Raw genomic sequence first — 12,083 nt, forward strand, 5'->3', positions numbered from 1 at the left:
TAAAATGGGTTGCATATCTAATTTTTCTTAAAAATCCAAAATTTTAAATCCATTTTATTTTGGTTATAGATTAAATTATTAAATCTAAATTTTTTGCACACCTTTAGAACTTAATTAATTGAAAAACTATAAATATTGCAATTCATTGCAAAATAATTTGCATATTATGAAAATGATATTACAGGAAATATGAGCAAGACTAATAATTTAGAATAATCAATAATGCTACTCATATGTCACTAGAGGCTTCAAAGTACTGGAAATCTAAAAGTATTCTACTGCACATTTAATACTAATTGAAATGCATTGGAAGGGATATAAAACTTTAATTTTAATTTTAATTAAATAATAATTTCATAAATCGGATAACTAAATTTTCATAAAAGATTTTAAAATAAGTGGAGGGTTACAAATTAATATCAAATAACTGTTACAAGACTAATTCAATTACAACAATTTCAAAATAAAATCTATGTCCTATAGCAGTCCATCCGTCTCTTCACTGAGTCCAGTGCTGATCGTCTTGATTACCTGAAAAATGAATGTAAGGATGAGTACTCTACACTATCCAAAAACACATAATTAACGTAAAGTCTCACCATTAAAACACTTTCAACACATTAAACAAACATAATTATAAACATTTCACATCTACAAGTACAATTCATAAACCCATGTATATGCATACCAGCCACACTCACTGTGACACTGTGATCACAGATTTACACCATGAATGATAGCTGGTTACCCTCGTCTCACGGATACCACGTGGGCAGTCACAGGTCACTTAGCAAAGGTAATGGTCAGAGGTCTAGTAAGGAAGAGAGAGTGTGACCCGTGGTGCACCGTTCCACAGTCGGTGTCACCACTACTCTCTCCTCCCCAAGGTATTTCTACCGTCATCATCTTCCACACCCTCAGTGTATCGCTGAACCATCCACATCACATTACAACGACGCTACATGCTCCATTCACATACATTTCATTCACGCACGCAATATTTATGCTTGCACACGGCACAGCCTATATTCAATTCACAGCACACAGCACGCAGCCTACAATTATCGTTCCTATTACACGGCCCTTGGCCCACATTTTCACAATATTCATTCAAATATACGACACAAGTGCCCATACTTATTCTATCACACAACATTTACATTTCTCAGCAATTTTCTACCCACTAACTCAGTCACAACACAATATTCAGCAGAATATCAACAATTCATGCAAAAAAGAGTAGGATAGAGTTCCCCTCTTACCTTGGATTGAAGTCCCACAGGCTAAACCCACCAAGAAGTGTTTCCCCTCACAAATTTTGTCCTAAACACATGGAAAAACTCCATGAGAACCCAAGGAAACCACAAAAACAGGAAAAAAGGATGAAAAACTGAAACCCTAACCATTAAAACTCACCTCCAAGCGTCCCTCACACAAATTCAACCTTCAATCAAGCTTCTGAACGACTTTGAAGGCAATTAATCGGTGGAATAGAGTTTTGGGTCGAAAGGATTGAAGAGATTTGAGAGGGAATTTGAGAAATGAATCTCAAATCCCTGAACCCTCTTTTAAAACCCCTCAGATCGCAATACTCTCGCTACAGCAAGAAACTCTCGCTGCAGCGAGAGATGCCTCGCTGCAGCGACGCCCTCTGTCGCCACAACGAAAATCTCAGATAAAATTGCCTTCTGATTTCTACAGAATCTCGCTACAACAAGACCCTCTTGCTACAACGAGACTGCACCCAGAAATGCACCCCAAACTGTCGTTCTGTTGCTACAGCAAAACATCTCTCGCTACAGCAAGACGTCTCTCGCTACAACGAGAAGGTGACAATTCTGGTCCTTCCTCCCAGGGCCCCATCACTACAGCGAGAATCCTCTCGCTATAGCGAGAATAGCCCAGTATCATGCCCTGCACTTAGGCACTTAGCCCATGTCGGCCCTATCTAGTCATGCATACACATAAATACACACATCCATATACTAAATACACATAAACATCATTATCAAATAAATCGACACACATATGAATATATATAAATATATATAATAATAATAATTAATATTACCAAAATTTAGAGCATTACAACTCTCCCCACCTTTAAGGAATTTTGTCTCCGAAATTCAATCCAACACGTTCTAGTTACAAGTATAAATCTAGATACAATTCTCTCATTCTACTTTATGTTTCCCATGTGACATCTCCTTCATCACTTGAACTCTATATTACCTTCACCAATGAGATGTTCTTGCCTCTCAGCTGCTTAACATGGTGATCCGCAATCCTCACCGGGTACACATCATACGACAAGTCTTTTCTTAATTGAATCGGGTCAAGGTCTATCACATGGGAAGGATCCGACACATATTGCCTAAGCTGTGACACATGGAACACCGGAGGTTCGAAGGCAACGCAATCCGATATGCAGCAGGACCACTTATACTCAGCACTTCAAACGACCCAATAAACTTAGGAGACAGCTTCTGAGATTTTAGAGCTCTACCCACTTCGGTTACAGGTGAAATCTTCAGAAATACGTGGTCACCCATCTGAAACTCCAACGGCTTCTGTCTTCTATCATAATAGCTCTTTTACATGTCTTGTGCAGCCTTCATTTTATCTCTGATCATTTTGATCTGCTCATTCTGCCTTTGGATCATGTCCGATGCACACATAGTCGCCTCTCCGGTTTCATACCAACACAACAGAGTTCTGCACCTCCGCCTATACAAGGCCTCAAACGGCGTCATTCCCATGTTAGCATGGTAACTGTTATTGTATGTGAATTTCACTAGCAACAAGCACTCTTCCCAAGTTCCCTACTGCTTGAGCACACAAGCTCTCAGCAAGTCCTCTAGGGATTGGATGGTTCACTTGGTCTGACCGTCAGTGTGTGGGTGATAAGCTGAGCTCAGTCTCAACTTAGTCCTCAATGCCCGTTGCAGGCTCTCTCAAAACTTCGAGGTAAACCTCGGATCTCTATATGACACTACACTAGTCGGCACTCCATGCAGCCTGACTATCTCTCGCATATATAACTCCACAAGTCTTTCCAACTTATACTTTATGTTGATTAAAAGAAAGTGTGCAGCCTTAGTTAATCGATCCACTATCACCCAGATGGCGTCATGGTTGTTCCTGGTCTTAAGCAACCCAGAAACAAAGTCCATGGAGATACTATCTCATTTCCACTCAGGGATCTCCAACGACTGTAACAACTTAGGTGGACGCTGGTGCTCTACTTTCTCCTTCTGACAAGTTAGGCATCTAGCCACATATTCAGCCACGTCCCTCTTCATTCCATTCCACCAAAAACTCTTCCGAAGATTCTGATACATTTTTGTTGCACCAGGGTGAAAACTCATTCTGCTCTTATGCGCTTCCTGAAGCACCATTTGTCTCAGCTCATCCACTTGAGGAATGCACACTCGGTTTTGGAACTTAATCACCCCGTTCTCATCACGGTGGAAATCCAAGTCCTTTCCTTCATCCTTCTGTTTCATCATGTCTTGCAAGAAAGCATCTCCCTGCTGAGCATCTCGGACGTACACCAGAAAGTCATCGTGAATCGTCATCGCTCCAAGATATAAACTCCTCGGCCGCACCTCCATGGCAAAATTCATGTTCCGAAATTTCTCAATCAACTCCATCTCTTTCACCATCATCGCTGCCACATGCAATGATTTCCGGCTCAAAGCATCGGCTACCACATTTGCCTTGCCAGGGTGGTAAGACAATGTGAAATCGTAGTCCTTGAGGAATTCCATCCATCTCCTTTGCCGCATATTCAGCTCCTTTTGCTCAAATAGATATTTCAAGCTCTTATGATCACTGAACACCTCGAACCTCGCCCCATACAGGTAGTGCCTTCTTAACTTAAGAGCAAAAACTACCGCGGCTAACTCCAAATCGTGAGTTGGATAGTTGACTTCATGTGGGTGTAACTGTCTTGAGACATAGGCGACTACTCGCCCGTCTTGCATCAAAACACAACCAAGTCCTTGCCCGGACGCATCACAATACAATCAAACTTCCACTCTGGGTCAGGTAGAGGCAACACCGGCGCCAAAGTCAACCTTATCTTCAGCTTCAAGAAACTAGCTTCACACCCCTTGGTCCACTTGAACTCTTTTCCCTTGTGGGTCAACTTCGTTAAGGGAAACGCTATTTTAGAAAATTCCTCAATGAATTTCCTATAATAGCCTGCCAATCCGAGGAAACTGCGCACCTCTGTCACATTCGTCGGCCTCGGCCACTCAGCTACTACTTCCACTTTTGCAAGGTCTACCATGATCCCTTCCTTCGATACTATATGTCCCAAAAATTGGATCTCTGACAACTAGAACTCACATTTGGAGAATTTTGCATATAGCTGCCTCTCCCTTAGAATTTGTAGAACAATCCTCAAGTGCTCGGCATGCTGCTCCTGAGTCTTTGAATAAATTAGGATGTCGTCAATGAACACCACCACAAACTTATCCAAAAACTCGTGAAAGATCCTATTCATGTAGTCCATGAACACCGCAGGTGCATTGGTCACCCCAAACGGCATCACCAAATACTCATAGTGACTATACCACGTCCTGAATGCCGTCTTAGGCACATCTGCATCCTTCACTTGGATTTGATGGTATCCCGATCTCAAATCAATCTTCGAAAACACTACTGCTCCCCTCAGCTGATCCATCAAATCGTTAATCCTTGGAAGGGGATACTTGTTCTCGACCGTCACCTTATTTAACTACCGGTAATTCACACATCCTCATGCTTCCATCCACACGAATTCAACCTTCAATCAAGCTCCCGAACAGCTTTAGAGGCAATTAATCGGTGGAATAGGGTTTTGGGTCAAGAGGATTGAAGAGATTTGAGAGGGAATTTGAGAAATGAATCTCAAATCCCTAAACCCCCTTTAAAACCCCTCAGATTGCGATACTCTCGCTGCAGCGAGAGATGCCTTGCTGTAACGACGCCCTTTGTCGTTACAGTGAAAATTTCAGACGAAATTGCATCCTGATTTCTGCAGAATCTCACTATAGCGAGACCCTCTCGCTACAGCGAGAAGGAGATAGTTATGGTCCTTCCTCCTAGGGCCCTCTCACTACAGCGAGAATTCTCTCGCTATAGTGAGAACAGTCCAGTATCAGGCCCTGCACTTAAGTACTTAGCCAATCTCAGCCCTATCCAGTTATGCATATACATAAAATACACACATTAATACACATAAACATCATTATCAAATAAATCAACACACATATGAATATATATACATATATATAATAATAATAATAATTAATATTACCAAAATTCGGAGCGTTACAAGAGACAGATACTTTGGTCTAATTTTATCACTGCTACTATTTAGTTTCAAAATTTGAACACAAAAGAATTTTTACATATACGAAAGTAAAAATGCATAATGTTAATTTCCTGCAAGTCAAATTCTCTCGACTACAGCACTTGACTAAACTGAATCATAACCATGTGAAAGTAATAATGCCATTTATGAATTATCATAAATAACAAAAAGAAAAATCTTATCTCACTAGGTGCAATTGACTACATGGAACATAAGACACCGCTGGACTCGTTAAAAAATCAAATTTTCAAAAATATTATTTATCATAAGATTCTTTTTAATGACTTTCTGCAAAGTTCTTTTTGGTTTACCTCTACCCTTTTCATGGGATTAAAGACCAAACAATTAACTCTTTTCAACAGTACCCTTAGTGACTTTGTTTGCATATGTCCAAATCACCTTAACCAATTTTGTCATTGCATATGATTTAATTTCTTAATTCTTTTCTCATGTGGCCACATGTCCATCTAAATATTTTCATTTCATCAACTTTCACTTTTTTCTCATGTAGCCCTCTAAAGTCTAACATTCATTACCATATAAGATAGTTGGTCATACTGTAACTTAGATAAATCTCCTCTTTAAGTTTGATAGATACTTTGCAATAACAATAAGTAATATAATTTTCAATGTCTTTTACTATTTTAATCACTCAACTTATATTTTATATGTAACAACTTCATTGATTTTTCTATTATTTTGTAAATAGATCCTAAATATTTAAACATAGTAACTTGTACAAATGAATTACCATGGTGCATAATAAAAATTAGTTAAACAAACAAATCCACAAGCTTAAGCTTTAGGTGAAAGTCCAGGCACAATTTTATATCTACCACACTCATCACACGAAAGGCATATAGGCGTGACGTGTGAACTATTGATAATATGGGATTTTAGGCATAGAGAGAGTAAAAAGATAAAAGAGAATGAAACATAAAATTGATATTAACTTAGATGTATTACAAAGTATTGAACTATTGATGTATTTCAATGTTCATAAAACTTAGAGCACAAATCCTTATAATAATACTATTCATACTTCTAACTAATTAGGAAAACAAATCATGATAACATAAGGAAATATCGTAACCAGTCTTAAGAGATAATGAAAAATATAGAAACTGAACATAAAGGATATTTAATAGATTCTAAGATATGATAAGATATTTCATATATTCTAACATGAACAATCACAGACTCATTTTACCATGCACTAAAATGGGGGCAGCAAGCATTGAACACTTGGCTATAAAAGGCTATGATACCATGTCATTGATCAACTTTCATAAAAGCTTGAGTTATTAAGTCTTTCGGATGAATGAATTGTATATCTAACAGTTGGCATTCTACCAACACAAGAATACAGTCCAAACACCTAAAATAAATCTTTCGTAAGAATCCTTATGGGAATTCTGCTGTAATAGGGGTGAGCTTTGCCAGTTTCTGCCATCCAGGGGGATAAAAACAACTTAGAGAAAGCAAACCACAAGCATGGTTCTATGGACAATGAAAAAACAGAGAGGGAGTGGGACCACAAGGAGTACTTTACCATCAACGCGTCTCCTCTTCAATAGAGAGAGGCATCCATCACTGGAAAGAATAGAATGAGACTGAACAGGATCTTTAGAGACACAAAACTGAACCTTTTCACGCTTTCGTTTCACAAGTTTTTGAGATCCTTAGGCATCATTGCTCTTCCTTTCACTATCAGTTCCTTCCTGTCAAATTCCACTCCAAAAAATTACAGATCAGAAGTACGTACATAGCCAATATAACATCTCAGGAGGAAAAAATTAGCAAATGTAACCAGAAACAGAAGAACTCAACTTCCCCAAAGATCAATCAGTCTCACTAAAAATAAAGAGAAATGCAAATCCAAATGTAAGCATGAATCACATCATCTGTAATGTCACAATATTTGCTAAATAAAAAGAGACAAAAATATTGCAATATGAGAAGGGATGCCATGGCCAATAATGAGAACAGATTTTTAATTTAGTTTCAACAAAATGGTTTTACCCTTCTTTCTGGGGGAAAAAATGTTTCCCTAAAAGAGGTTGGATAGTGCATCATCTCAACTCCTTAGAGCACTAAGACGTGAGGCTCTTGAAGGAGTGAACATTTGCATGGTGGTTCACCAACCCAGGTGACTTCTAATTCCATGTCTGCATCATGGGGATATTGCTTAACTCATCTATGGTTATATCTTTTTTAGTTGATTTCATATTTTTCTAATGAAAAAGTAGGGAATGATTTTTCAGCAGATAGTTGCTGATAACATTTACAATATAAGGTATTTTATTCTTAACTTGTTTCCTGATGGAATAAATTTCATTAAACTGATCTAATCATCATGCTGATTCAAAAAGTTTAGAGCCAGGTAGCCCAGAAAATCAAAGGAACTAATATTTCAAGTGATTAGAATTTGGGTTTTGGGTTAAGATAAAAGATATGGCATATGAAATGGGGAAATTCAGGACTTATTACCAGAATATTTTGCTAAGTCTGGTGAGGATTTTGGAAAAGTTTGAGGGTTTATGCAAGATCTCAACAATGTTTATTAAGTTTTTCTAGGAAAGAAAATCAAGGAAAGTGGAAGTATGGAGAGGAAATTCTACGGGATTCAGTTAGAGAGAATATAAATAGAGGGAAAAGAGAGAGGGTAAGGACTAAGAAACACTCAGGGAATTGAGGAGAGAGGATTAGAATGTTGAATACCTGGTGTCCTTTTGTTTTCTTTTCACTTTCTGAGAGTTCTATATGTGAATACACTTCCTAGTCCTGAAGTCACCTATATATTGGGCCAGAAGTGGAGATAAATACCTCTATTTCTGTGCTTTTTATGATATTCTGAGTCAATTTCCATCACATACCCCTGTTTCTCCGCATAGAAAACTGGAAAATATGAATGAGAAGTCAGTATAATGTCTGATCTCATATTCCATACTTAAACTTGGACTTGATAATGGTATGATTTAACTTTTTGCTGCAGTTATGCTTTGTTAAAGATGTTTGATGGCTTGATACTCCTGGCAAAAGGTGGTGTTACTGTATATCATGGATCAGTCCAGAAAGTTGAAGAATACTTTGCAGGCCTTGGGATAACTATCCCAAAGCGCATTAATCCTCCAGATTACTTCATTGACATTTTGGAGGGCATTGCAGTTCCTAGTGAAAGTTCAGGTGTCAGTTATAAAGAGCTGCCAGTTAGATGGATGCTTCATAATGGATACCCTGTACCTCTTGATATGCAGAAGAATGATGCACAATATGATACATACGTAGCTGCAAACCAAGTAAAAGAAATGCATCCTGATGGCTCTAACCATGAAGAAAGAAGCTTTGTTGGAGAATTATGGCAAGATGTAAGAAATGTTATGGAATTAAAGGGGGAGAAAATAAGACTCAATTTTTTAAAATCAAATGATATATCTGACCGTAAAACTCCTGGTATATTCAAGCAATACATGTACTTCCTTATACGGTATACCATCCAATGCCTTCAATTAATGTTTATCTTCTCAAACGACTCATTAAGATCTTCCTTAATACGGGTTATCTTTTCCGTGGAGAATTACAAGTGTTTTGTTAAAAATAGTTCTCCTTTCTAAAATTGTAGCATGGATAGTGTTGGTGTCAATGCTGGGGATTGAACAATTTTATTTGAATTTTTCATAGTCCAAATTTATGAGTTGTTTAAAGAAGGCCTCAAGAACTGGAAGGAACATTCAAATCAAACCTTTTCTTTTGAGAATATGATTGTCATTACCTTGCCACACTTCATTCTTGTGTTTTGGAGACCAAACTGGAATTTAATAGAGTGCAATAGTGTGATGTACCGGTACCAGTCAACTTTCCCACATTTCAACTTCAATGCATAATCCAAGCTTTGACCCACACAGATTTATACTACTGAAATTCCATATCAACTAATAAATCATCATCTGGCATGTTCCCAGCCTTCTTCATTTTTGTATGTAGATCAATAAGTATATGCCTTAGCAGCTCTGATTGAGAATGTGTATCACAAGCTACAAATACTTGCACTGTGTTGCCAACTTTAATCCAACTACAACCTGGCTGCTTTTTTAAGCCCTTGTCCTTCATTTTCATCCTAACATTCGCAGCTTCTTTCCATTTCCCTACTGAAGCGTACATATTTGCAAGTAATAAATAAGTGCCAGTACTCTCTGGTTCAATTTTCAAAATTTTCTTAGCTACAAGCTTCCCAATATCAGCATTTCCATGCACATTACATCCAGCGAGGAGCGCTCCCCAAACTGTCAATGATGTCTCTTCAAGCCCCTCAATTATATTGAAAGCTTCTTCCAGCCTTCCTGCACGACCACAAAGATCAATCAAACATGCATAGTGATCTTCTCTCAGTTGTATAGATCTGCTTTTCAGAATCTCATCAAAGTATTTAAGCCCCTCCTCAACTAAACCAGCATGACTGCAAGCTGTGAGAAGTCCAACAAAGGTGACATCATTAGCTTGGAAACCTAACTCTTGCATTTCATTAAACAGATTAATTGCCTCCTTCCCGTAACCATGGTGTGCATAGGCCGCAATCATTCCATTCCAAGATATCAAATCCCTTTGACTCAACAACCCATCATCAAACATCTTCCTAGCTATATGCAACTCCCCACATTTCGAGTACATATTTATCAATGCTGATACCACATACGTGCTATTCTGAAAAATTGTTTTACTAATTAATTGATGAATCTGTTGTCCCTCAGTAAGGCCAGCCAAGTCACTACAAGCACCTAATGCAGTCACAAAAGTTCCAGTGTTGGGTTTGAAGCCATCATTAGCCAGCATTCTATTTAATACCTTCAATGCTTCCTCACTCAGCCCGTGCTGCACATAGCCTGTCATCATTGCAGTCCAAGTAATGACATTCTTCTGTGGCATTTCACCAAACAACTTCTCTGCCCGATTTAACTCCCCATTCTGAATGAAACCCGTGATCATAGCATTCCACGAAGGCATGTCCCTCTCAGGAATTCTCTCAAACAACTCCAGAGCCTCATCCAACCTCCTGTTTTGAGCATAACCAGTGATCATTGCATTCCATGAAACCACATTACGAACCGGCATCCTATCAAACAGCGCTCGGGCATCATCAACTCTCCCATTTTTTGCCAAACCAGCAACCATGGTAGTCCAAGAAACTACATCCCTTTCCATCATCCGACCAAAAAGCCTCAGTGCCTCCTCAATCCTCCCGCACTGTGCCAATGCCGTGATGATGGTATTCCATGAAACCACATTCCTCTCTGGCATTCTCCTGAACAAGTCCAAAGCCTGCTGGGTCAGCCCATTCCTTGCATACCCATCTATCATTGTATTCCAAGACACAACATTCCTCACTGGCATCTCATGAAACAATCTTTCAGCTTCCTTAACTTGATTGAACTTGATGTACCCACTAACCATAGCTGTCCAAAGAACCACACATTTCTTAGCATCAAATCTATCAAACAGCTTCCTAGCTTCCCTGATCATGCCACTCTTGATGTACCCACTAACCATTGTAGTCCACAGGCCAGTATCTCGTTCAGGCATTTCGTCGAACAGCTTGCGTGCGTGGTCGATTTTTCCTTCCTTACAGAGCTTGGAGATGGAGAGATTGCAGCGTTTCATTTGGAGATGGAGAGATGTGGTGGATGTTGACCTTACTGTAATGAGATTGCTTGGCGATTCGGGAACGTGAGAAAGAGCGAACGAGAAATGATATAGCTGCTTCTTCATCTTTCAATCACAAAGTAGGAATCATATCATAATCATCCATAAGGGCACATGATTTTGGATAAGGGTTTCTGTTTCGAACTTCGTATTTGATGTAGGATGAACACAGATCGAGAAAAGACGAGGACATGCTGCAATGCCGAGGTACGAGAACGAAGACATGCTTCAATGGTTGTAAGATTGATCCCTCAATGCTTATCTTTTCGTTTGTTTAGTTCAGTTCTGTCTTCAAGTGCCTACTGTACGTAACATAAGTAGTTCAGTTAGATTGTCCTTCGGTGTCATCTTTGAGAGATTAGAGTTTTTTTTTTTTTTTTCATTATTCGCATCAAGGTGAATTAAATGTTATTAGTTATTAAATTATAAAATAATATTTTTTAAAATAGTTAAACGAAAATGTGAATGATTTTTAAGTTAAAATTTAGTTATAAATTATTTATTTAAATATAAGATTTGATTTTTCAATATCTATATTTAATATCATAATTTCATTATTTGATATCTCATTTTATTTAAACTGATTTTTATTTATAAATTAGTTTTAATATTTAACATTTATTTTTAAATCTTTTTGTGAGTTTTTTTTTAATATCTTAATCTTTTTCATATATCGTTATCAAATATATTTTTAACATTAAAGACTAATTTATACATTTTAGGTGAAACACTAAATTTTAGAGTAAAAGATAAAGAATCATGACAACTGAATAAAGATGTGCATAAAAAAAGATAAGAGAGAAGAGGAAGTGTTTTAAAACTTGCATATATGCAACAATGCTAAAAATTGACTAAAATATCAAAATAAAAAAAATGAGACAAAAAAGACGATAAATAACACATAGTCTAAAATTTTTGGAAAGGATTCTATATCTTGGGACAAACTATAATAAAAAAAAGATTTATAAAGTCGTCAAGAGTAGAAAAAAAATTTTAAAAATTTAAAATAAATTAAATATATTAA

The 12,083-nt window shown here is 37.6% G+C and overlaps 1 protein-coding gene across 1 annotated transcript; it reads right to left on the reverse strand.

Annotated features, from left to right (window-relative positions):
• Positions 1-365: 365 nt before the first annotated feature.
• Positions 366-11,346, reverse strand: LOC113873686 (pentatricopeptide repeat-containing protein At2g35030, mitochondrial). The gene is made up of 3 exons (XM_027511938.1): positions 8,084-11,346; positions 6,915-7,083; positions 366-531 (listed from the first exon to the last, which is right to left on the reverse strand). Exon 1 carries the CDS (start codon positions 11,123-11,125, stop codon positions 9,275-9,277), a length of 1,851 nt encoding a protein of 616 aa, XP_027367739.1. The 5' UTR covers positions 11,126-11,346; the 3' UTR covers positions 366-531; positions 6,915-7,083; positions 8,084-9,274.
• Positions 11,347-12,083: the final 737 nt, after the last annotated feature.

The sequence above is a fragment of the Abrus precatorius genome, unplaced genomic scaffold (genome assembly GCF_003935025.1).
Source record: "Abrus precatorius isolate BTA unplaced genomic scaffold, Abrus_2018 Scaffold7, whole genome shotgun sequence".
NCBI classification, from domain to species: Eukaryota; Viridiplantae; Streptophyta; class Magnoliopsida; order Fabales; family Fabaceae; genus Abrus; species Abrus precatorius.

Bases quoted from the DNA above. Each gene is read 5' to 3' on its own strand.
- LOC113873686 (XM_027511938.1), bottom strand. From the start codon at position 11,125: ATGAAGAAGCAGCTATATCATTTCTCGTTCGCTCTTTCTCACGTTCCC.